Source organism: Labrus bergylta, chromosome 23 (genome assembly GCF_963930695.1).
Source record: "Labrus bergylta chromosome 23, fLabBer1.1, whole genome shotgun sequence".
Lineage (NCBI taxonomy): Eukaryota > Metazoa > Chordata > Actinopteri > Labriformes > Labridae > Labrus > Labrus bergylta.
Window position 1 is genome coordinate 686,903 of NC_089217.1, and position 26,819 is coordinate 713,721.

At 39.9% G+C, this 26,819-nt stretch overlaps 7 protein-coding genes across 7 annotated transcripts in view; 2 read left to right on the forward strand and 5 right to left on the reverse strand.

The window, feature by feature from the left end:
* Positions 1-351: 351 nt before the first annotated feature.
* LOC110000948 (histone H1-like) lies at positions 352-2,517 on the forward strand. The gene has a single exon (XM_020656333.3). The coding sequence runs from the start codon at positions 399-401 to the stop codon at positions 1,020-1,022; it is 624 nt and encodes a 207-aa protein (XP_020511989.1). The 5' UTR covers positions 352-398; the 3' UTR covers positions 1,023-2,517.
* Positions 2,518-2,865: 348 nt separating this feature from the next.
* Positions 2,866-4,697, forward strand: LOC110000951 (histone H3). Its single transcript, XM_065951421.1, has one exon. The coding sequence runs from the start codon at positions 2,922-2,924 to the stop codon at positions 3,330-3,332; it is 411 nt and encodes a 136-aa protein (XP_065807493.1). The 5' UTR covers positions 2,866-2,921; the 3' UTR covers positions 3,333-4,697.
* Positions 4,698-8,100: 3,403 nt separating this feature from the next.
* Positions 8,101-10,089, reverse strand: LOC110000958 (histone H4). The gene has a single exon (XM_065951466.1). It carries the CDS (start codon positions 10,027-10,029, stop codon positions 9,718-9,720), a length of 312 nt encoding a protein of 103 aa, XP_065807538.1. The 5' UTR covers positions 10,030-10,089; the 3' UTR covers positions 8,101-9,717.
* Positions 10,090-10,388: 299 nt separating this feature from the next.
* Positions 10,389-11,982, reverse strand: LOC110000946 (histone H2B-like). Its single transcript, XM_020656332.3, has one exon. It carries the CDS (start codon positions 11,784-11,786, stop codon positions 11,346-11,348), a length of 441 nt encoding a protein of 146 aa, XP_020511988.2. The 5' UTR covers positions 11,787-11,982; the 3' UTR covers positions 10,389-11,345.
* Positions 11,983-12,293: 311 nt separating this feature from the next.
* Positions 12,294-14,852, reverse strand: LOC110000959 (histone H2B-like). The gene has a single exon (XM_029281738.2). The coding sequence runs from the start codon at positions 14,665-14,667 to the stop codon at positions 14,227-14,229; it is 441 nt and encodes a 146-aa protein (XP_029137571.2). The 5' UTR covers positions 14,668-14,852; the 3' UTR covers positions 12,294-14,226.
* Positions 14,853-16,285: 1,433 nt separating this feature from the next.
* LOC110000957 (histone H2B-like) lies at positions 16,286-17,121 on the reverse strand. Its single transcript, XM_020656341.3, has one exon. It carries the CDS (start codon positions 17,083-17,085, stop codon positions 16,708-16,710), a length of 378 nt encoding a protein of 125 aa, XP_020511997.1. The 5' UTR covers positions 17,086-17,121; the 3' UTR covers positions 16,286-16,707.
* A 1,731-nt stretch (positions 17,122-18,852) lies between these two features.
* LOC110000945 (potassium voltage-gated channel subfamily A member 1) overlaps positions 18,853-26,819 on the reverse strand; it is a 38,391-nt gene continuing 30,424 nt past the window's right edge. The window contains exon 2 of the mRNA XM_020656330.2: positions 18,853-22,824. The gene's annotated coding sequence lies outside the window, so the exon portion shown is untranslated. The remainder of the gene's footprint in view (positions 22,825-26,819) is intronic.

Consider the following 26,819-nt stretch of genomic DNA (forward strand, 5'->3'; position numbering starts at 1 on the left):
TTAGTCGGGGTCTGATGTATTTTTAAGCATTTATGAGATAAATTAGCAGGAAAAGTTGTGACACAGAAGTCCACACGGCACTAGTTTGGTGAGATTTAAAGTCTTACAAATGGCAATGTGACAATATTCAAAGCTTTATTCGACTTGTATCTCAAGAGGGACTTCTTCGCTGTTACATTAGTTAATTTATACATCTTTGTCGGTCTTATTTGTGTGTTTATTAAAGGTTTTTCGGTGGCGAGAAAACACAAAGTGACACACTGTTCCTGCCGCGCTGGTGAGCGGCGGGCTGAGTTGAGTCTCTACGGTTCTCATGGTGTGTTTAAGTTCCACTCTTTGTCGGGATTTCAGCATCACTCAGTCGAACCACTCGAGAGATAAACAAAACACTCAGCAAGATGGCAGAAATCCTACCAGCAGCACCCGCCGCTTCTGCGGCCAAACCTGTGAAGAAGAAGACGACGACAAAGACGGTAAAGAAGACCGGACCGAGTGTCGCAGAACTGATCGTGAAATACGTCAGTGCCTGCAATGAGCGGAAAGGTCTTTCTTACGTCGCCCTGAAGAAGCTGTTGGCCACTCAAGGCGTCGAGAACATCGGTCAGATCAAACGCACCCTGAAGAGACTCGTAGAGAGGGGGGTCCTCGTGCAGACCAAGGGAAACGGTGCTACCGGATCCTTCAAGGTGGCAAAGAAAGTCGAGAAGGTCAAGCCGGCAGCTAAGAAGGCTCCCACTAAAGCCAAGAAGCCGTTAGCGAAGATCGCCCCAAAGAAGACTAAAGCCGCCGGCAAGGTAACCAAAGCCAAGTCCCCCAAGAAGGCAACAAAGAAGCCGGCTGCCAAGAAATCATCAACCCCGAAGAAGGTCGCCCCTAAGAAGAAGAAGAGTACTACCCCCAAGAAGAAGGCATCAACCCCCAAGAAACCCGCAGCAAAGAAGGCATCCAAGCCCAAAGCCAAGGCGAAGGCCGTGAAGGCGACCGGAACCAAGCCCGCATCCAGGAGGGCAGCCAAGAAGTAAATCAAAGTTTACTTCCATCAAACCAAAGGCTCTTTTAAGAGCCACCCAAATGTTTCATCTAAGAGCTCCTTCTTCCATGTGTTTCTCTCTTTATCTTTGAATTATTTATAGTTGTATACATGTTATACATGTTATACATGATATGTAAAAATCACATGCCAGGCCCTTCCTGCATGTGTCATTTAACTGGGCACTATGTTAACTGAAATATACCTTTTGTATTTATAACATTGAGCCACTCTTTCATATATTCATATTTAACAGAAATACTGCCTTACTACTTTCCAGGGGTGGAATGTGGCTCTTAAACACAATATAGAAGGGTTCATCTTTTTTCTTATACACCTACCAGAACCGCCAGATGAAGATCACTTCAATACAGCAATACACATAATATAAATATATCACAAGCATCGTCAGTCACAGAGAGGTCTACAAAAAATAACATAAATGCAATTACAAGGAATAAGAAAGAGACCACATGCTAAAAAAAAGAAAAACTAGTGTGTGCGCATCTAAACGCAGTATGTAAAAGTATAAAGTGCAGAATAAAGAGAATGCACACTGTTCAGCTCCCAATGAGGAGCAGGGCAACGTTTTGATCCACGTTTTGGATTGAAATTCTTCCCTGTTTAAAAGTTGTGAGTCATTAAGAGCTGAACAGCTTGTCTGCTCTTCTGCAGTTACATCCATAAAGCCACAAAGAGTTTAAATAAAAGACCAGAAGCGTTTCATTTCCTGTGATAAAAGTGAGCTTGTTGCCCCGATTAATCTCATTTAGGTTAATTAAGCAGACAGACCTCATATAAATATGTCATCAAAATGACTTTAAATCAATTCACACTATTTATTGTCACCTCTGCTTTAATTGTTATTGACCCTTTATAAAGAGGCCTGAATAAAACTAACTTATATTCCTATAAAGGGCCCCAATGATTGATATGACAGATAATATGCCCACACTTTATGACATAACTCAGACATCTACACATCGTTTTGGACCTTTGAGTTCAGTTTAAAATAAGCATTTATATTCATTTCTACAATTAAATATGCTGTAGGTTAAGTCGAAGGCCATGACTTTAATTTAGCTGTAAACTTTGGCTCTTTTAGGATATTACATTTTACACAAGAAGTTATTTGTTAGTGTTTGATTGCCATGACAGATCTCTGTTTAATCCATAAAAGTAATTGACTGCAACACAGTGATTTATTAATTAAACACTCAAAATAACTTTTTATTTTAAGTTTGAAATCACCATTTAGGCAATAACATGTTGAATTTATTTTTTCCTATACAACTGTATTATGATCAGATTTAATTTGTAACAACTCCAGTTGTTTCTGGCTCCTCAACTATTTTCATTTGTATTTAATACTCCACTGTCTGATCCTTCTTTGTATATTTCTCCGTTGTGGGATAAATAACGACGGTCAATGTCTCATGATTGTTAAGTTTTAAGTGTTTTACCAGTTTAATAGTAACTCTGGTAAGTTTAGGTATCCTATAAATGATTAATATTGTTCATGTTTGATCAACTATCATTTATAATGAAAGACAAGGCGTGTCAAAATGTTTGAATTTCCTCAGCCGTTGGCCCTGAGGAGATAGAGAGAGAGAGAGAGAGAGAGAGAGAGAGAGAGAGAGACAGACAGAGAGAGAGAGAGAGAGTGAGCGAGAGAGAGAGAGAGAGAGAGAGAGAGAGAGAGAGAGAGAGAGAGAGAGAGAGAGAGAGAGAGAGAGACAGACAGAGAGAAATAGAGCGAGGCCGGCGGTATCACGTGCACGCTCCTGGCCAATCAGAGAATCTCGCGCTCAGACTCTGGCTATATAAACCCGGCAGAGGGACGGTTAGTTATCTTCTTCCCTTGAGTAAAGGAAAGCACAGAACCGTGAAAATGGCAAGAACCAAGCAGACCGCCCGTAAATCCACCGGAGGAAAAGCTCCCAGGAAGCAGCTGGCCACCAAAGCCGCCCGGAAGAGCGCCCCGGCCACCGGCGGAGTGAAGAAGCCCCATCGTTACAGGCCCGGCACCGTGGCTCTGAGGGAGATCCGTCGTTACCAGAAGTCCACCGAGCTGCTCATCCGCAAGCTGCCCTTCCAGCGTCTCGTCCGTGAGATCGCTCAGGATTTCAAGACCGACCTGCGCTTCCAGAGCTCCGCTGTCATGGCTCTGCAGGAGTCCAGCGAGGCTTACCTGGTCGGTCTCTTCGAGGACACCAACCTCTGCGCCATCCACGCCAAGAGGGTCACCATCATGCCCAAAGACATCCAGCTGGCCCGTCGTATCCGTGGAGAGAGAGCATAAACACCTCATCACCCACTAAACACAACCACAAAGGCTCTTTTAAGAGCCACCACCTTTAACTAAGAGCTCACATCCTAATAGAGTCCTTTCTTTATTAGAACTACCAATTACTTCATCTCACACATTACATTCATGTTTCAAAACACTAAACTAACACACAAATCTTTCAGCCAGCCACATACAGCCCAAACACCAACAATAAACTCTATTTAACGTTTAACAGATTAATGTGCTCACTTTACAAACATTACAAAATCAGAATAGACTGTCGAAGTTAAGGAAAAGCAAACAAGAGACACACACAGTGAAAATCTTCACTACCCAGGATTTATTAGTGACAGCCACTGTCACAATGAACAATGAACATTGAAATTAAACATCTTCATCCTGTCATCATCATCATTGATCCAGAACACAACATTATTTCATCAATCACATATGAACTCAACTTTTCACAAAGACGACCCTAAACTAAAATCACATTCATTCTCCACTCTCCTCAAGCAGCATCGTTCATGACATGAAGAGCGAGAGGAAGGATAACTGTTCTCACCTGACCAACCGAACATCTGTGACGTCTTTGTACGTTTGCTTTAATTTAGGATTCACTAACATAATTGGGCTTAATTTCAATATCTGTGTGTCTTAAGAAGCGTATATATCTAACGTCACATTTTTTCTTAACATTTTAATAACTATATTTATGAAGATGTGCCCGGACTGATGTTGACCTGCCTTTTCATTTTGTAACAGAACTCTTTCTGAATATATATTCAGTTTATTGGTCTTATTTGAGACTTTCAAACTTTGGAGACAAAAACATTAAGCGTTGCCTTCACCTGCGTGGTTTATTATATTACTTTTATATATTAAATGGCACAAACTTGAGTGCCATATTTATTGTCAATTTAACTTAATTTAGAAGTAAAGGGAGCGTTGTTCCCACTTGATGCACTGTACCACAGCAAGCTTGGAGTAAATTTAGGATGTGTCCAGGGTCCGTGTACCTTCCGTTCATTCTATTTCCAACTCTGAAATGTAAATCGGAAAACAAAAAAACAGGCATTTTTCTTTTTTCAATATATGTAGCAGATTTTAAAACAAACAAGTGCTGTTTTCCATTAAAATATAGCCATAAAATTGGATTTTGTGTTGTTTTCCTATTATGGATTTTTATATTCCAAGATAAACACGAAGAATCCAATCTATGTTGATCCAAAATGCAAAAATGCAGAGATATCTGTATTATTAGGTAAAGGTGTGTAAGGTGAAAGCAGTATTTTAGCTTTTTTTTCTGACTTTTTGTGAAAAAGTCCATGGAAAAGTTAGTCTTTATACATATGTACTTTTTTTTTTTACTTTGTATGTAATATAAAGACTAACTTTTCTCACAGCTTCACTTTTCTGCAAGTTTTTTGTGACTTTGTGACTTTTTTTCAATTTCTTTTCAATTTTTAAAACTGTTTTGTGACTTTTTAGAAAAACAGTCGAATCCAAATAACAAACTATTATACGTTATATGGATTCTACTGGGTTTTTTTTGTCTTTTTTGTTTGTGATCGGCATACTGACCCATTGTTTCTGAAATGGGGGTCCGTGTAGCCCAAAGGGTATTCTGAGGTACAACAGGGGTACATTTTGGATTGACCAAAAGCACTGTAGTTGTTAAATAATAAAATGAATCCTGAAAAATACAGTGCTTTCGGTCAATCCAGAATGTTAATAAACCTCAAACCTGAAAGTAAAAGTAAGGTTTTGGCTCAAGGGTTCTGAAGACCTGCGCCAGCCAGCTGTCTGAGATTCTGCAACACCTCTTCAACCTGAGTCTGAGCCAGGAGAGGATACCGGTGCTGTGGAAAACGTCCTGCTTGGTCCCGGTCCCAAAGAAGACGACACCATCTGATCTCAAGGATTATGGACCAGTGGCTCTCACATCTCATGTGATGAAAGTGTTGGAGAGGCTCATCTTGACCCACCTCAGGTGAAACCATCCCTTGACCCTCAACAATTTGCCTCCCAGCCACACCTGGGAGTGGACGATGCCATCATCTACCTGCTGCAGCGTGCTCACTCACATCTGGAGGGAAACGGCTGCACTGTGAGAATCACCTTTTTTTGATTTCTCCAGTGCATTCAACACCATCCAGCCACAACTGCTGGAAGAGAAGCTGCAGTTGATGGGTGTGGACTCATCCATCACCTCCTGGATTACTGACTACCTGACAGACAGACCACAGTTTGTCCGACTTGGCAGTGTTCAGTCTGGAATGGTGGAGAGTAGTACAGGAGCTCCACAGGGTACTGTGCTGTCTCCTTTCCTTTTCACCTTGTACACCTCTGACTTTCAGTACAACTCCAGGTCATGCCACTTGCAGAAGTTTTCTGATGACTCTGCGGTGGTTGGGTGTATAAGTGATGGGCAAGAGGGGGAGTACAGACAGCTGGTGGATAACTTTGTGGAGTGGACAGGAAGAAATCACCTGATTCTGAACTTGGATAAGACCAGGGAGATGGTGATCGACTTCAGAAGGAAGAGGACAGAGCTACCACCGCTGTGCATCCTGGGAGACGATGTGTCTGTGGTGGAGGAGTACAAGTACCTGGGTGTCAACATAGACAACAAACTGAACTGGAAGGCCAATACTCAGGCTGTGTACAAGAAGGGGATGAGCCGACTCCACTTTCTGAGGAAGCTGAGATCCTTCAATGTGTGCAGCAAGATGTTGGAGATCTTCTATCAGTCTGTTGTGGCCAGTGCGCTGTTCTCTGCTGTGGTCTGCTGGGGGAGCAGCATTGGAGCTGGTGACACTAAGAGACTGGACAAACTCATTAAGAAGGCCAGCTCTGTGATAGGCTGCAAGCTGGACTCTTTTGTAGTGGTGACAGAGAGGAGGACTCTGAACAAACTGTTATCCATTATGGATAATCCTGATCACCCTCTGCACACCCTACTGGACAAACAGCGGAGCAGCTTCTCCAACAGACTGATACACCTCCGCTGTCACAAGGACAGATACAAGAAATCTTTCTTCTCGAAGGCCATAACTCTGTACAAGGCGCTACAAGGAGATCTGGTGAAAAAAAAACTTTGGTGAGTTGAATATCTATAGCATATCACCCGATAGGACCCAACTTTGTGCAAACCGAAATATCACTTTAACCAGATGCACCCTTGAGTGGGGGTGCTTGTAGGTACCCATACGCATCAATGGTCCTGCTCCTTGGAACGGGGCCGGCCCGTGGCATAGGCAGTGTGGGTAAATGCTTGGGGCGCCAGCCTCTATAGGGGGCGACGCTGGCGCCCCAAATGAGTGAGGCAGAAAAGTTAAAGATAAGATGATTTTAATATTTTAATATTTAAATGATATTTAAAATTTGTTTAAATATCATTAAATATTATTTATTTAATGTAATTGTCATGCTATTATTTAGTAATGTTATGAAAGAAGCCATGAAAACACAACTAGGCTACTTGACATCTATCCTGCTTGGCGCATCACAACACAGCTGCTCGTTACCTGCTCGTTGTGGAGGAGGAGGGCAGGTGACACTGACCACACCGATTAATATCACGTTTATAAATGACCGTGATGTAAACAACAACAACAACAACAACAACAAAGCCCTCAGGAGCCCAGGGACGAAAAAAAAGAAGAGGAAAAATGTGAAAAAGACACAGAGGTAACGTGCTGCACGGATCAATGATTTATGAGTTAAGCTAGCTTGTTATGGATGGATGATAGTAACATCCGTGTTTCCTAATCTTGAGCTTGAGTTAACATCAGTTATTTCCATTGGACAGAAAACCTGCTTTTATAATAAATAAATATATATTTATTTCTCGTTTACTGCACATAGTTCTGTTTACATCTGTTAGTCCGGTCACTGTCCACTTATATCTACTCTTTTATATTTTGTATTTTTAAGTTAAGTTTAAGCTTTAAGTTGTATTTAAATTGACACTTTATATTTAGGTTAAAATGTTTCGTTTACTTGCACTGTTGTTAATTTACTGCTCTGTGTGCCTTTGAATTGCCCCCCGGGGACAAATAAAGTTTTTTGAATTGAATTGAATTGAATTGAATTTATTGACATCTTTGTGTACTTAGTTAGCTCTCACCCTCATTGATCAAAATGTTTATTTTCCTCCTCCTGTTGTCATTAATAGTTTTAAGCTCTTGCCTTTAGAGTATTGATGTCTAAGAGCATGAATGCATTTTGTGCATGAAGTCCTCTCTGAATAGTTAGTGCATACTGTATTTATTTATAAGAAATATTAGTGTTATTACCATTTTATTCACGTTTGTTTAGACATATTTTTTTTATTTTAAAATAAAGACATTCTGTTAAATATAAAACTGTATGCCAGTTTCTTTAAGTTTATGAATATTGTGATTAGTGGTCAAACTGGCTGCAATTTAAGGGGCAACCGCTGAAATCTTGCCGAGGGCACCAAAATGATTTGGGCTGGCTCTGCCTTGGACTCCTGATCAAACCTCTTCATACTGTCTGTTAACTTTTTACATCTGATATAATCCTGTTTCCTCTCACCATGTTGATTTTGCAGACTAAATTTAGTGGGGATTCTTTTTATTGAGTATTGTTTTTATATTATCTACCTTTTAGTTAAAAAAAATCCATGCAGCTGCAGGATCAGGAAGTCCTCAACATGGATGACAAACAGACTAGATACTGTACATCTAACCTTACTGCTGAGCTTTGCAAGATTGGCATAACAAGAGCTGTACATGCATGGAATGCACACAGAATCCCAGGTGAGTTAAATAAAAAAAACATGTATCACACAATCCAGTCCTTTTGTGAACTTCTTATTTTAAAGTTGACAGTGAATTTTAACCATAATCACATTTTGTGACCTATGCTTTGCTTCACAGACAAAGGAACACCCAATTGTTCGGCAGCAGGAGGATGTCCAAAAAAACTGGGAGAGGAGTTGTTGCCCCATGCCTCCCAAGCAGCAGACATGGACCAGCAGGATGTTGGCTCTTCACTGACTAGAGCAGGCATGGGCAACCTACGGCCCGCGGGCCATATACGGCTCGTTGGGCTTTTTAATCCGGCCCCGCAAACTTGTCCAAATTATATTATTATTATATTAAATTAAATTATAATTAAACCTTGTTTGTTTTCCCCTGTAATGCCCACGTTTCCCCAATAGATGGCGCACTTCAGAGTGTGGTGTATTACTCCCTAAAGAACCCGGATGAACTCTTCTGTACAAATGAGCGGGCCAAAGAAAAGAAAAGTGGACAGTGAGTGCCGAGTGTTTCATACGGAGTGGACAACTAAATCGTTTTTCACTGAAGTCCGATCAAAGGCTGTATGCCTGAAATACCAAGAAACTGTAACCCTAACCCTAAACTGCAGTTTTCATGGAGTACAATATGAGCCCTCACTTTGCTACGAAGCATGCTAACTATGCTAGCAAGCAGTCCACGCAAGAACAGGTGGCTACGGCTCAGAGGTTGAAGGCTAAAGTCTTTTGTTTCCTTTAAAAAGGATATAACTGTACCGACACCACGTTGAAATTAAACTAGAGTAGCACTGCGACCTTCCTGACAAGCGGACCAATCCACACGATTATTTATTTAGGCTATTTCCAGGCCACAGACTGAAAAGTGTAAAAAATTCAAATTTGATTGAAAAACAGAAATTTAAGGCCTTTCCCCGAAAACAATCAGAAACTGCAATAGTTTAAAAAAACAAAAAAGTAAAATAGTTGTAAATAGTTGTCAGATTTTTGTTTCAGAAATGGAAATAGAAAAAAATGGCCCTAAATGTCTTGTTTGATTTGCATTTCAGAATTGGAAATAGAATGAGCGTTAGGTACACGGACCATCCAGGCCTGGTAGGAATAGCTGCAGCCTCGTCTATAAAGATCTAGTGCTTTTCTTCACTCTCAGCCTGATAGATGCTTTATTGTTTCTTTATGTTTGCGTACTCTTCATCACCGCATCGTGATTTCACCCACCTGTTCACCACTGATACAGGTTAGACATTACATCTATATAAATAAAGACTTTAGCAGAATTAATGATATATGGTGAAAATGTAGATTTACTAATAAGAGATTAAAGCCAGAGTGCCCTGTTAGTTTTGATTTTAGAGCCATTATGTGAACCACAATGTGTTCAGGTGTTAACACCCAATACAGTCTACAGGAACTCAAATAAACATGCACAACCTCAGTAATTATATTTGTTGGTTGATGATTATAATATAGATATGTTTCAAATTGACTAAATATACCAAGTGATCAGTCTATTATTCTGTCACTTCAGTAGTAAGAACGAATTCTCTTCAGTTGAAGTGGGTGGCTCTTAAAAGAGCCGTTGGGTTGTTGTTGTTGTTAATGGAGGTGAGTTTAACCGCCGAAGCCGTACAGGGTGCGGCCCTGTCTCTTCAGAGCGTAGACCACATCCATGGCGGTGACGGTCTTCCTCTTAGCATGCTCGGTGTAGGTGACAGCATCACGGATGACGTTCTCCAGGAACACCTTGAGCACACCGCGGGTCTCCTCGTAGATCAGGCCGGAGATACGCTTCACTCCGCCACGGCGAGCCAGACGGCGGATAGCGGGCTTGGTGATGCCCTGGATGTTATCACGGAGAACTTTCCGGTGACGCTTAGCGCCTCCTTTGCCGAGTCCTTTTCCTCCCTTTCCACGTCCACTCATCTTGATAGATTCAGGATTCTTCCTCAGATGAACTGATGCTGCGCTTCAAACAGCGTCAGGATTTAAAGCCTGTAGGCGGACGTTGGTGAATAGAAAAGCACGAGCGCAGCCCTCTAATTTCTCTTCCGCCTTCGACTAAACAACGTCACAGTTGACGTCACAGTTGACGTCGTCAGTTTGAATTAATAAAACATTAACTCGTTGGCGGTTGGTCCTCCCATGAACGCCAACAGTAAAGATTATATCTATGTAACAGAAGTCTTGTTTTACAGCTTATGCCCATTATTGGAGTTAATGTTTTTGGTATTTAATGTATTTAATTTATAACAAAAAAGTTGTGTGTAGGCTGTATCTTGATTTATCCTTAATTCATTTTTATTTAGGGTTATGTATATATTTCAAAAAACAGCAATAAAATATTCATGTATACAGTGTGAGTATACTTTGTGATATCTTAATTTTTCTTTTTGAAGTAGTCCATGGTTAAAAAGGTTGTAGGATGAAGTATAAAATCTTATCCCACTGCCTGATGAAGTCAAAGGTTACAGACAATTTGCTTGAGATTACTATTTGAGAATACAAGCACGATACACTTTAACACCTTCAACTTCAGTTTTCAGCTATGTGCATTTTTTCCTTGATGTCCACTTTGTCACTACTCTAACCAATTATCAGTTACACTAAATGCAAAATATGTGAAATAGTTTTAAATGGGCCTATCAATATCCGTACACCCAAGATGATCTTTCATACTTAAAATGTGCTGAAATTGAGAATATTAGAGCTCACTATTTCCACCCATTGTCTTTGTTATGTTTGATGTGTATGATACATGTTATGGTCATGTTGTACATATTTCCATCATATTTTTGGGGGTTGTGTTTCTTGAGCCAACACAGAGCTGTGCAGCATTGCTATATATATATATACATATATACACACACACAAATGTTTACAATTCTTAACCCTAAAGTGTTCATACTACACATTCAAATACTGTGATTACTGACACAATGTTATTGTGTGGCTTTACACTTTTTTTTGTAATTGGTTAGTGTTTATGGTTAACACAGAAATCCACTTCCATTTTTAGTCACTGTTACTTTACAGTCTTTTTACAGAGAAGGAGGCACAGTAAACAGTGTACCAGACACTTTCATGATCATTACACTACAATGGCAGGATTGTTAAAACAATGAAATCAAATAGTATAGTGAAAAGTATAAAGAGCTGTTGTATTGTGAAGGAAATTTGCTCTAGTGATAATGTGGGTGGCTCTTAAAAGAGCCTTTGGGTTGGTTGGACAGTTGAAGTGTTCACTTGGAGCTGGTGTACTTGGTCACAGCCTTGGTGCCCTCAGACACAGCATGCTTGGCCAGCTCTCCAGGCAGGAGCAGGCGGACAGCAGTCTGGATCTCCCTGGAGGTGATGGTGGAGCGCTTGTTGTAGTGAGCCAGCTTGGAGGCCTCACCAGCGATACGCTCAAAAATATCGCCCACAAAGGAGTTCATGATGCCCATCGCCTTTGAAGAGATACCGGTGTCGGGGTGGACTTGCTTCAGGACCTTGTAGACGTAGATGGCATAGCTCTCCTTCCTGGACTTTCTCCTTTTCTTGCCACCTTTGGTGGAGCTCTTAGCAACGGCTTTCTTGGAACCCTTCTTCGCTACGCCTCCTTTTCCTCCTTCAGGCATGTTTGCTGTTTTCGTTGTGAGAAAATGCGTGCTGAGGAAGCAGAGCCGGCTCATTTTAAACATGTCTCATGCAAATGAACCCTGCGCCGCCGCCACTCTGTGATTGGCTGATCCGGAAGGGCGGCATTCGTTGTAAGAATGCGGAAGTCAAACAGAGTTCGCGCTTGTTTTAGGTGGTTTAAATTTAGTTCGGCAGTTAAAGCAAACGGATAAAAAAATAAAACTGTTACAGGACATGGTGAAATGAAACCCAGTGAGTGTTTTCATTGTTAATCAGTAACTCACTGAATATTTGAATGACCTGATAGGATCAATAAGGTACCACCATGACTCCTGGACAGACATCCTGAAGATATAATTAATGTTGATATGATTTTTCTTGTTTTAACACTCGTGTGTCTCAATGTCTATTTAATCTTTAACTCTTTATGATCACGTTTGTTAATTAAAGGCATTCATTTTTAAAAATCAAACCCATCTACCACTGGATACTTGCAAGAGCCTATAGGCCTACTGGGTTATTATTTAACTCACAGATAACAAACCGAATTCTACTCAAAAAGATCAAATAAAATGTAATTTCATTAATCCCACAAGAAATTCTGATGCCATTTGGTTGCTCGAAACATTACAGCCCAAGAAAAGCAACAAATAAGAGCTTCATATGTATTACAAATATTTTACATGTTAATAAATTAGTGATAATGCAGATGTAAGTGATGTGGAAAGTGCACATTATTAACCTTTATTTAACCAGATAAAGAAACCCGTTGAGATCAGGATCTCTTTCACAGGGGTGACCTGGCCAAGAGGTCAGCAGCACATGTCAAAAGAACAGTTACAATGAAGTGACAGCAAAGATTACAACATGATAACAAACATTTAAGATGTCTCAGCATACATTAAATCATTCAGTGTGAGACTGTTTCACAGAACGTCACATAGAGGTCGTTCCTGGCCTACTAGACCCTCTTAAAGGTAAAAGTTATAAACAAATCCTTTTAGCTCCTAAGTGATCTCCTGGGGTGAAAAAGTCAAATGAGGAGTGAAGAGGACTGTCAAGAGGAGGAAGAGTTTCTCAAGCTGAGGAGAAAACAGAGAAATGTTTTCCAAACACTAAAAGAAGAATTCTCTTACTGACTCATAGTCGGGTTTAACAGACAAAGATTATGTATGCACTAAATTTAATCCATCTTCGACTTTTTTCAGTCCCCCTGAGTGTGTTTGACTCCACAGGTGAGTCTAATCACTGAATAAAGGTCTTTATATATCAGCAGGTAAAGAGGCTGCTGCACACCTGTGAATGTGATTTCAAACATTTTGGAAGCTGTATACTTTCAAAGTACCGATTGATCCCATAGTGATGCTCATTTTAGTTTTCATAATTACACAATGTCTGACCTGATTCTGTGATTGGGTTGGCCTTTTAGATTTCACTGTCTTATTCCTGTTATCACAACAAGCACAAAACGGGCCTGACTTACCTAAACATAACACAGACAGTATTTATAGAACTGTGAGACAAAAGAAATATTAAGTTTCAGCTTGTCTCCAAACATGACTTAAAAAACCCACCCCACATCTTTTTAAACTCTCCTGGTTTGCAATATAGGTTATACATTATCTTTTCATTTGAAATCAGTGATCCACCTTTTAAACACTAAGTGCTTTTTCCTCATTCCAGTGCATTTTTTTACATTTCAGTTGTTATTTTATTGGCATTTAAATCAGATAAAAGGCCTAAAAGAGCTATACTCTTGGCTATGGGAATCACAGCACCTGTGTTATTATAAGCACAGAGTATAAAGATCCAGATCATGTATCAGAGTTCCTATTCCATTGTTATGTCAGCAGAAATTAGAGTATTCAGCTTAATTCTACTGGACTATCAGGAGTAAAGTATATTCTTTAAGCATGATGTTGTATTGTGCAACTGTATGAAATATTAAACACACTTTCCATCTTTCTGCTTTGAAAATATTGTGCAGCAGAGGTTAGAAAATTGTCTAGAGGCTGACATCAATGTACAAAGCATCATGGTTCTGTAAGGTTTTTAGCTTCTTCATATAGAACAGCAGAAGCTCAGTCTGTAGGGTCGTGTGCTGGGCACTGTTGGGGACCAAATTGTGACGTCCATCTGGTAGGTGGTTCGGTAAACACATACTTCATCCTGTGCACCACCTCACTTAATTGTGAAGCACGACTCATTATACCATCATATCACTTACAACTCACAGATATTATTTTGTAATGTACAAAGACCTGCATGTTGTTTGTCTTTCAGGAAATGGTTTATGCAAGTTGAAATCCTATAAACTCCTATGCTAAATTAATCTTTCAGAGTGTCAATCAACATGTATATAAACTATCTGGAAAATTATTGTTGTTATTGAAGATTTTCAGCATCATACACTACTTTAAAACATACAATACAGAATTTGCTCTAGAGATAATGTGGGTGGCTCTTAAAAGAGCCTTTGGGTTGGTTGGACAGTTGAAGTGTTCACTTGGAGCTGGTGTACTTGGTCACAGCCTTGGTGCCCTCAGACACAGCATGCTTGGCCAGCTCTCCAGGCAGGAGCAGGCGGACAGCAGTCTGGATCTCCCTGGAGCTGATGGTGGAGCGCTTGTTGTAGTGAGCCAGCTTGGAGGCCTCACCAGCGATACGCTCAAAGATGTCACTCACAAAAGAGTTCATGATGCCCATCGCCTTTGAAGAGATACCGGTGTCGGGGTGGACTTGCTTCAGGACCTTGTAGACGTAGATGGCATAGCTCTCCTTCCTGGACTTTCTCCTTTTCTTGCCACCTTTGATAGTGCTCTTAGCAACGGCTTTCTTGGAACCCTTCTTCGCTACGCCTCCTTTTCCTCCTTCAGGCATGTTTGCTGTTTTCTTTGTGAGAAAATGCGTGCTGAGGAAGCAGAGCCGGCTCATTTTAAACATGTCTCATGCAAATGAACCCTGCGCCGCCGCCACTCTGTGATTGGCTGATCCGGAAGGGCGGCATTCACTGTAAGAATGCGGAAGTCAAACAGAGTTCGCGCTTGTTTTAGGTGGTTTAAATTTAGTTCGGCAGTTAAAGCAAACGGATAAAAAAATAAAACTTTTACAGGACATGGTGAAATGAAACCCAGTGAGTGTTTTCATTGTTAATCAGTAACTCACTGAATATTTGAATGACCTGATAGGATCAATAAGGTACCACCATGACTCCTGGACAGACATCCTGAAGATATAATTAATGTTGATATGATTTTTCTTGTTTTAACACTCGTGTGTCTCAATGTCTATTTAATCTTTAACTCTTTATGATCACGTTTGTTAATTAAAGGCATTCATTTTTAAAAATCAAACCCATCTACCACTGGATACTTGCAAGAGCCTATAGGCCTACTGGGTTATTATTTAACTCACAGATAACAAACCGAATTCTACTCAAAAAGATCAAATAAAATGTAATTTCATTAATCCCACAATTCTGTTTCACAGAACGTCACATAGAGGTCGTTCCTGGCCTACTAGACCCTCTTAAAGGTAAAAGTTATAAACAAATCCTTTTAGCTCCTAAGTGATCTCCTGGGGTGAAAAAGTCAAATGAGGAGTGAAGAGGACTGTCAAGAGGAGGAAGAGTTTCTCAAGCTGAGGAGAAAACAGAGAAATGTTTTCCAAACACTAAAAGAAGAATTCTCTTACTGACTCATAGTCGGGTTTAATAGACAAAGATTATGTATGCACTAAATTTAATCCATCTTCGACTTTTTTCAGTCCCCCTGAGTGTGTTTGACTCCACAGGTGAGTCTAATCACTGAATAAAGGTCTTTATATATCAGCAGGTAAAGAGGCTGCTGCACACCTGTGAATGTGATTTCAAACATTTTGGAAGCTGTATACTTTCAAAGTACCGATTGATCCCATAGTGATGCTCATTTTAGTTTTCATAATTACACAATGTCTGACCTGATTCTGTGATTGGGTTGGCCTTTTAGATTTCACTGTCCTATTCCTGTTATCACAACAAGCACAAAACGGGCCTGACTTACCTAAACATAACACAGACAGTATTTATAGAACTGTGAGACAAAAGAAATATTAAGTTTCAGCTTGTCTCCAAACATGACTTAAAAAACCCACCCCACATCTTTTTAAACTCTCCTGGTTTGCAATATAGGTTATACATTATCTTTTCATTTGAAATCAGTGATCCACCTTTTAAACACTAAGTGCTTTTTCCTCATTCCAGTGCATTTTTTTACATTTCAGTTGTTATTTTATTGGCATTTAAATCAGATAAAAGGCCTAAAAGAGCTATACTCTTGGCTATGGGAATCACAGCACCTGTGTTATTATAAGCACAGAGTATAAAGGTCCAGATCATGTATCAGAGTTCCTATTCCTTTGTTATGTCAGCAGAAATTAGAGTATTCAGCTTAATTCTACTGGACTATCAGGAGTAAAGTATATTCTTTAAGCATGAGGCTGTATGGTGCACTGTATGAAATATTAAACTGTCCATCTATGAAAATATGGTGCAGTAAAAATGCTTAACTTCTGTTAACTGACATCATTGTGCAAAAGCATCATGGTTCTGTAAGACTTTTATTTTCATTAGAGACATTAGACACTCAATCAGTTGGGTCATGGGTTGGGACCTGTTAAGCAAAATGTGGATGTCTGGTAGGTGGTTAGGTAACCATATAGTTCAGACTGTAACACATCAAACAATCTGACTTACAACTCATACATGTGGTGTGTGTTAGTCTGTTGTTTGAGGACACTATTTTAAAAGCCTACATTATACCCTCTAGACCAATAGAAGACTTTCATTCTTAAGTTATATGAATATTGACTAACTGGACAATTGATGGTATTGTAGAGTATCATTACAGTGTCACTGCTCATATATTTAAAATATAGAACTTGCTCTGAAAGACAGTGTGAGTGGCTCTTAAAAGAGCCTTTGGGTTGGTTGGACAGTTGAAGTGTTCACTTGGAGCTGGTGTACTTGGTCACAGCCTTGGTGCCCTCAGACACAGCATGCTTGGCCAGCTCTCCAGGCAGGAGCAGGCGGACAGCAGTCTGGATCTCCCTGGAGCTGATGGTGGAGCGCTTGTTGTAGTGAGCCAGCTTGGAGGCCTCACCAGCGATACGCTCAAAAATATCGCCCACAAAAGAGTTCATGATGCCCATCGCCTTTGAAGAGATACCGGTGTCGGGGTGGACTTGCTTCAGGACCTTGTAGACGTAGATGGCATAGCTCTCCTTCCTGGACTTTCTCCTTTTCTTGCCACCTTTGGTGGAGCTCTTAGCAACGGCTTTCTTGGAACCCTTCTTCGCTACGCCTCCTTTTCCTCCTTCAGGCATGTTTGCTGTTTTCCTTGTGAGAAAATGCGTGCTGAGAAAGCAGAGCCGGCTCATTTTAAACATGTCTCATGCAAATGAACCCTGCGCCGCCGCCACTCTGTGATTGGCTGATCCGGAAGCGCGGCATTCACTGTAAGAATGCGGAAGTCAAACATACTTTTTTTGTGTTTCTCGGCGGTTAATTTTCTGTTTTGCGTTCAAAGAAGGGACAAAGGTTCCAGATTAACCTGGTAAATCAAGTGACACATACATTTTAACAATTAATTGTTAGTCAAGACGGTTTAAACTAATTTCCTGTGATTTGTTTAACTTCAAATTTAGCTTTTTATGGTTGAAATGACCGTTTTAAAGACAGTTTTATCTTCTAAAACACATTCATTATATTTCAGATGTGCCGACTTAAATCGGTAATCTCCAGATACAAATCTGTGTTGTTCAGATTAATTTCGCTTTTATTTAGTTAGTTTTTCTAAATGATGGCTCAAACTGCTAACAGTAGGTCAATATAAGGCAGGCGTTCCCAAACCATGTAGGGTTGTATGGAATTCAAATGTGGTCCCCTGCAATTTGTATTTATTGATCAATAAAAACTGTTTTTATATTAAAATATAGTTAACACTGGTTCCTGTGGGCCATGGCCAATCAGTCTCTGTCTGTCATCCAGTGAGCAGAAATTGTCCATAATAATGAACATGAAAAAGCCTAAATATGGTCTAAAATAAATGTTTGATTGCAACACAGTAGAAAAACTATTACATGATTGAAAACTAATTGCTTAAAGCAAAAAGTTGTTTGTGTTTTGGATGTGTGGGGTCACCAGAGTTTTGTGAAGTCAAAGTGGGGTCACAGGCTAAAAAAGGTTTGGCACCACTGATATAATGAGTGACACACAAAACAGACTTAAACTGTAAAAATGGTCTTTATATGTTTATTTCTAGAAGAAACATTTATAGGCTACACCATGATGTACCAGAGCAACTAAAACGATCCAATGACGCCATCTAGTGGATGAAATCTGAAATTGTTGGCCTTTCTCTGAGCCTGTTCCCAATTTCAATAGGCTATTCATAATTTCACATTAATTTGACATGTGAAGAAATGAAAAACACCAATAATAATAGGCCTAAAAGGTGTTGTGTCCTCAGTTTGGCGTCTTGTGTCCTCAGGCTGTTGTGACCAGTTACATGTCTTACCGTCACCGGGAACAATAGTTTACAGATAGAGGACCTGTATGACAGAAATCCACTGAACTGGAACTCCTGTAAAGTGTCAACATGTCTTCATAACCGGGATATTTGGACATCAGTGAGTCATTTTGTACATGCACGCTGAATATCTCCTCATGAGTAACAGTGTAATCCTTTGAATAAAGAAAAATAAACTTTCTATTACAGAGAATACACACTTTCAAAGCTGTCTCTAGTCATTGCCACATCAGCAGCACTTATTTTAGTCATGCATGTACAAGTCAAGATCATAGAGTTAATTTAGTCACATTCAATTCATTCTCAAATCGAGACACTCTTCAGAATTGTTTTAAATTGTAACTATGGTCTTTAAAATAGTTTTGAAACGCAAAATAATTTAATTTCAAACATGTGATTAATCGCGATTAACTCGACATTCTACAATTAATCGCCAGCCCGACTCAATATATACTTTGTTTTTTCCAATAAGTAGAAAGACAACCTTGGTGAAACTTTGCTGACTGTGTTATAAAATAAAAACAAAGTCGTCTTGCAGAAAACAAATATTAAACACAACCAGTTTGAGTTTGTTTCAGTTTATTTCATAACTCTTCTGCATATATTATTAACAGTTTAACAAACAGGATTCATTTCCTTAAAAACACAATGTAACATTAACGGGATGAGGTTTAACATGTGTTACACTTAAACCACTTATACACAGAGAACGTCAGAAAAAAAAGTTGGCTTTTTCAGACCAATTTGGCAGCGTTGTTTTGGGGATCGGTGTCAGTAAAGGTACTTGATGGACGGAGGCAGCTTCACGGATGATTCACACTCACAGGCAGCAAAGTGTACGGAATCCACACATAAGGAAACTACCTCCACTACTGCTGGCAGAACACAACATCCCTGGTGGATATAAATGAAGGGCTGTATTTAATGAAAATCATGCATTAAAAGGAAAGATACACTTTGCAGATTCGCCTACAAACAGTCGCTTTCAAGATATGTGGTCAGGATATGTGGATATGATTCAAAGGAAAACAAAATCTGTGGAACTAACAGCTCCAGTTTGCCTTAGAAGGAATCAGAGTTCTTACATTTGAGGATTTGTTGAACAGATAGACGCTGTTTTAAAAGCAGCTTCTGGTGTGCAGACCTCGTCTTTCCCTTTCTTCAGATATTTTTGTCTGGCACCCAGTACTCAAGTATCGGATGTGCATGCTGTTTGATATTTTTTGTAAAAACTGAGTCAGCCTTTAAAAATTAAAAAGGTTTACATGAAAGCCGAGTCACATTAAATATTCCTGTCTCACTGGTGGCTACCTAGAAAGCTAAACGCTTACAGAGTGGTTGTGCTGACCAGTTTTCTGTGCAACTTCATGGAACAGAGGGGTATAAAGGCTACTAAGCTAACCAACAGTTAACGGGTTTCTTTAAAGTATGTGGAAGCGGTCAAGAGAAGTGGTTCAGATAGAAGTGATTGTACCCGACCTAAAAAGCCTCTGCATGTTTCTAATAAGCTCCACGAGCAGAAACGTGCTCAAACTAGGATCAATATTGGAGATGCTTTTGAAAAATGGAGAGAGGTTAGAACACAGAAAGGTTTACAGACCCATGCAGAGCTGGATAAACACTGAAGCTTCAGAGTCCACCACATGGTGACCTGTGAGAGCATCCACTCTAGAGGGGGGAAGACGATTCCTTGAAAGGGGCAAACTGGGTTGAGTTCCTCTGATGCAGTTGATTTGAGTTATTGATGCATGTTAAACCTGAATGTGTGTGTGTTTTTGTGTGTGAGGATGTTTGCAGGACTTCAGGATAAGGCTGGACATCTCCGATCTACACAGTACAGGGATAGCAGCTTCGAGGAAACACAGAACACATTTCACAACTGCAGGAAACAGGATTGAAACAATAAAAGAGGAAATACTGTAAATTCTCAAACAGAGGCCTACAGGTTGTTTTTTTTTTTTGCAGAAAGAGGTTTTTATTTTAAACAAAATGGACATTTGTTGTACGTGAACATGATCATATTTTAATAAGAATTGTTCCTCTTTTTGATCCGTTTCAATCATCTCTTTTTTATGTTGCTTGATGCAGTTTTAGAATTGAGAAATATGTTCTGTTTAAGCTTTATTACTTTGAAATCTCCATAAATGTCTGACTTTGTATTCCTATTCATGACTGAGTTCTTAAATCCCATCTTGCAGTTTTTGTCCTAACTTTTTATTCATGAATCGCATGAATATGCAGAGTCATGTTTGTATTGTTTCCTCACTAGTCTGGGAACGACTGCTAACATGTAAGAACAGATCAGCTGGTGGCTTTATGGACTGCCACCCTAACATGGGCTAAAAGGCACAAATCAGTGTGGACAATGTTGCTACTTGTCAGTTGTTTTATTCCGTCAGTAAACATTTTCCTAATTTCCTAGTTTATGGTCTTAACCTCCAGTTTCATGTCACCTTAAATACAACATGATGTTCTTTCAGTAAATAGAGCTCAACAGTGACCGTCCACTTTGTTGCAGGCTGTACTTCCAGAAGTAAATTTTCCCATTCAAAACCTCTCAACATTTCAATAAATCCTGATTTCAATATTTTTAATCCTGGATCCAAACCAACCAGCTACCTAAATAATCATGACTATTAAACATTTGATTCAGTGCCAAAAAAAACAACAACAATTGGAAAACGGAAAAAAAAGCAAAGGTTGAAGTCTGTGTACATAACTTTTCAGGGAGTGAAGAAACTACGCATCCCACAATCCATCCAACGAGACCCAAAAAATGATGGTTTAGCTTCTTACTGAATGTTTACTGACCTTCATTCTATATTTATCTTTATTGTATTATACTGTTAATTATAATGTTGTAATAGGGACCGTCTCCATTAACTAATTCATCTTGTGCTGTTTTGTCCCTTCAGGCTCTCCGTAGATAGTCGTCCTCAAAGAAGGACTCTGCTGCATCTTTGAATGTCTCATTCAATGCAGCAGAGTCCTTCTATTAAATCACTGTGACTACAGGGAGACACTGAGGACCACTTTGTACGGAGAGTCTGAAGGGACAAAATATCATGAGATTAATTTCAGAGCTTCATGATTAACTAGTTAATACTGACAGCCCTACTAAAACTTAGATTGCAGGAAATGGATGTGAATAGCACTGTTTAGCTCTATAGTCCTATTTAGAGTCAAACTGACCAAAAAGCAGATGAGCATTTAGGGCGGGGCTAGCTAAGTTAGCACCACAGTGACCTAGCTCCCCCTCCAAAAAGGAGATGGCAATGTCCAAACTACCAAACTTGATAATTCAAACTGGTAGTCCACACACCAGAAAGTGACTAGTTGGAGACAATGTCCTTTTTTATTTTTTTTTACGATATAAACATATTTACATCATGACTAACCAATCAAAAGCCATTTCTAACTGGTATTCTTTTCTTCTTTTTAAAAAAAAAAACATTTTTCATTGTGAATTTGGTTCATACTGAATAACAGGCCGTTAATCTGCTTCAAATTTGAGAATTCACAGTATTTTACCTCCATTCTGGTGAACACTCACTCATTTTTCTCAGGGACACACACTCATGCAACTTATAGTTGCTCGATTGATATGTAGGAGGAAGTACAAAATAACAGCAAGAAGAACAGGCCACACAAAGGTAGAGAATACTAAATACTTCAATCCCCTGAACTAACTGAAGAAACCAAAACATCGCTCAAAGAATCCAACAGCTCAGAGGAATCCACGAGAGGAGCCTGTGGCGTCGGCCCCGCACTGTGAGACCCTGAATGCATCATGCTGTTAGGGACACCGGTGCGTTTAAAACACAGGTGTATTGTTATCTGAGATAGGCTATGGCTTTGGCCCTGGTCGGAGCAGGAGGGGATGCAGTCAAGGGAAAAACTAAAGTTGCACAAATCATCTTCAGCAACAAGCGGACGTCCTCTCTCCCTCACAATGTGTTCAGATGATTTTTTTTTTCCTCCTCTCTCATCGTCTTTACACCGTCATCGTTTTAGAAAAATAGAAATCAGGAAAACATTGTTACAAAAATAAACCAAAAAGTTCGTCCAGAGTCTACATCCACATGACAACTTCACATAAATATCGACTGATATTGCACAGCGAGGGATTTCTTCTGATAATGAAGTAAATCACTGACACGATTTGTAGAAAAAAAAGAACACGTTAGGACATTAAAATGATCAAAACTTGCATGTCCTCGTTAGGTTTGATTGTTTCTATTTTTTCTTTTCTCCAGAGAGACAAAGCATGAGAGCAGATCCCAGGCCCTCCTACATCAGGCAGATATATCCTCGGAGTCCTGCTCGATAGAAAATCTAAAATCATAAAAAGAAAAGAAAAAAAGTATCACCGGTGAATTTTTGGTTGAAGGCACAGAGTTCAAAAAGGGTTTGTGGATGCTTTTTTTTTTTTTTTTTTTAGTGCAGCAGCAGTTTTAATGAGTTTGTCCTGGTGGAGGGGGTTCCTGCGAGGGCGTCGACTCTCCTGATGATTGGAGGGCAGGGCTTCAACTCTCTGTGGAAACACAGACAACAAGAAAAGACCAGAAAACATGTTAATGTTTGTTAATGTTTGTTGTCTTCTAGGTGTCCCCTCAGCTAATTCAGTCCCTGACCTTTAACCTCTGGGCCTTGTTTGTGCTGTTGGAGCCTTTTTGTGATGTTGATCATGTAGACTAATAATCTGTCTCTCTCTGTGAGCTTTATTAGACTAACAGACCGTCCAAGTCTGAGCTCCACTTTCTACAACCAGCCACATTAGAAATTTATTTTATTGATAAGTAAACACAAAAAATGGTGGCAGCCATAATAATGAACTTGAGGCTTCAAAAGGGACGTCAATCAACCACTGGGTGATGTTACTGGTGCTGCAACTACTTCATTTACGGCCTACAATAATCCAGATTTTGTTTGTTCTTGGTCGTCAAGGGTGATGGATTGGTCAAACAAACATGAACCATGAAGTGCTGAACATCACTCTATCAGGTTTTTAAAGAAATATGTTGAATTAGAAATTATTCTACAGCTTTAAAAACACAAAATGGGATGTTTTGGTGCTAAGTGGTTAGACTAAGAGTTTCCTGCCGGGGTTTAAATGTGCCCATGGTCCTCCCGCCCCCCCACCTTTCCCCATCTTCCTCGAAGTTAATCCTCCGTGCAGCGGCAGATGGAGCTCAGAGCATCCAGTGCTGCTGTGCCCGCCACAGCTCCTGTAGTTATGAATGATTGCACGGTCTTAGGCATTAAGTTGGATCAGTGTAATCCACCACAGCATATGCAGCCGCCCTGCAGCGCCAAATCCAGCGGGCAGGAGAAAGTCTCTCCTCGCTCCCTCGACAGGGAGGCCAAGAGGTGTCAACGACAAACCAACATCCAAAAACCTGCTGCTGCATATCCAGAGGAGGCGTCCCCTCTACAACACCAGCAATCATTACTGATTCAGAACACACACGAGAATGGGAGTTTTATTCTGGGGGCTGAGATTTAAGAAAAAAACTACACTGACATTTAAAACATGAGCGTAGTCCCTTCTTGTTCACCTGAAATTCACACCTGATCAAAGACATCAGCAGGGAGTAACGTGAGATTTATTATTATTAATAATAATAATAATAATAATAATAATAATAATACATTCAAATAATTTTAGGTCACCTTACAAAGCAGGGATAAAACAGTAAATCAATAAGATTGACTTTAAACAGAATAATTTACAGGATGTGTAAAATCCTTGTGGAGAGTATTCTTAAGCAGGGTGGATGATCAGACTGAATATGCCAGTTTAAAGAAGACTCAATGTTACAGATGTCTGGTGTGAGGAAGTTCCAGAGGTGAGGGTTAGAAGGGCTGAAGGCTGGTGGACAGGAAGTGACCTGAGAGCGCGGGCGGTGCAGGAGTTCAGAGGAGCGAGGTTATGAGGTGACGAGCAGAATCTTGAAGTCGACATGAAAATTTAAACAGGAGCTTAATGAAGCTGCTGCAGGACAGGAGTGATGTGATTAACAGAGGGGGGGATCTGGACATGATGTGAGCAGCAGAGTTCTGGACCAGTTGAAGTTTGTGGACGGACTTTAGAGGGAGAGAAGAAGAAGGAAGTTGCAGTAAACAAAAAAATGAAACAAACAGCAGAGGGCGCTATCTGCTTTTGTCTTCTCTGAGGCAGTTACACAGTTACACTCATTACAACTTTTTGTAAAACAAAAATATGAATTTTTACAAAAAAGCAGTTTTTACAGAAAACATGAACATGTTTACAGCCTGGTTCAAAAACAAACAGGTTATGATTAGTTATGGCAAACACAGAATATTTGGTTACATGTGGAAAAACATTTTTAAGTCATTGTTAAAGATTTCTACTCCTCTTCAGCATCCAGACCAACTTCCATACTTCGATCCACACTGGGACCCGAGTCCCTGCAGACTGAGCGACTCCAAATGCTCCAAAACAGAAGACATAAAGACAATAAGAAATAAAGAGCATTAACAGCGGGGATGCTGTGTGACGGCGGTGAGAACATGAACATAAACACAAGTAATTAAAAGTGAATTTATAAAGTTTAAAGAAGTCTGCAGGATTGCACGTACACTATGTTTCTGTTTTTTATTTGATATCTAGACTCTTCATTTTGTGTATATGAATAATACTTGAAGCGCTGAAGATGAATGTTGAGGAGTAAAAAGGTAAAAACATCGTCCTGTGAAGTGTTGCAGAAATAAACTGGAGTAAGCCGAGTGAGCGCTCTGACCTGACCGTGACCGACCTCCTGTCACTTTCTCATCGTCCATTCACAACGTGAACACCACTGTGACCTCCCCGTGACCTCTCTGCATCATCATGTCTGCAGGATTTTGTCTGAATGGCTTAATCATTGATTATCCTGTGATCACTGATCCTGTAATCGTCCTGATCTGTCCTCCACAGATCTGTCCGTCATGAATGACTCAAAGTCTCATTGAATAAAGAACAGAGCTCTTTGAATAAAATATGAACCTCAGGATGCATCGATTATGGATTCATCTCCCCGAGGGACTCAAATCTGTCTTTTCCAGTTCTTTATTTTTGAGCAAAAACTTGAAATGTTCAACCATTCAAGATTCAATAACACTGAAAAATGACTAATACACATATACACACTGATTGGTTATGCAGAATCTTAATTCCCCTTTCTGTTTTTTTTTCCACTCATATGCTGAAGAAACACTTTAAGACAAAGAAATAACAAATACAAATCTCCATCAACTAGATGAAGGTTCTTCTGTTTTCTAGTTGTTGTTATGTTGTTAAATAAAATAACACATATTTTGTGTATGAACAAATAATCTCTCTCGACTCTCCACAGACTCTGGTCAGTCTCATGATCGTCCACTAGGTGGTGCTGCAGTATTAAACCACATTCGACTCTCTGATGTTGGAGGGTTTCTTTTTGTTTTTCTTCTTCTCTCTCTTTTTTTCTGTCGCACAGGAGAGATGCTGCTCTCTGGTTGTTTACTTCAGGTGTTGTAGTTCATCCAAATGTGATGATATGATAGAAAAAAGGATTTCTTGTAACTGAAAAGACCAGGAAGTTTTCCATTTAAGCTTTACAGACTGGATTGACTCCGGTGTGTGTGTTTGTGTGTGTGTAAACGTACAGGAGTGACACCTCTTGTTTGTAGTCTCCTCTCTCTGCAGATGTGATTTTACATTTACATGTAAAACGTGACATTTGGACGCTCTCTCTCGCTCCAGCAGTTTGAATCTCGTCTGTATTTGAAGCAGAATGTGTCGCGTGTTTGTCGTTGCAAAACAGATTAAACACTCTGCATGGATGTGTGTGTGTGTGTGTGTGTGTGTGTGTATGCGTGTGTGTGTGTGTGTGTGTATTCAGTGCAGGCGGTATGGAAGAGTCACCACTAAAGATGATGTGTTCTGCATGTCTGGCATTACACAGTGTAAATATATGCACAGAGAAAAACTGTTTTTTTTGTGTGTGTGTGTGTGTGTGTGTGTGTGTGTGTGTGTGTGTGTTCGATGTGATGATTCACTGCTCTGGTTGTGAAACATCACGCTAACCTGGAGGCTGTTCTTCTCTTATTTTATTTATTTCATGTTTTCATCCTGTCAGGAAAATGCATTTGATTTGATTTGATTTTCATTCTTACCTCTCATTTGGATTGTTTCACGGTCGCCGTGGTTACCGTTTGAGTTTGCAGTAAGCCTTTCCTGACCTTGACTCTCTCTCTCTCTCTCTCTCTCTCTCTCTCTTTCAACTCTCACATTGATCAGAAATAAACAACAACAACGATAATGATAAAAGAGTCAGCTGCAGCTCCGATAATCACATCCACTCTCAACAGGAGGAGGATGAAACAGTTACGACTCAAACTCTGGAGTAAAGCTTCACTTTATACGAGCTGACGGCCGGCTGTACGGAGGCCAACATGTGACAAATAACACTGGCAAGACATCGGATTATGTAAAAGTATAAACTTTTTAACATGAGGGGGAGAAATAAACACTAGTGAAAATGC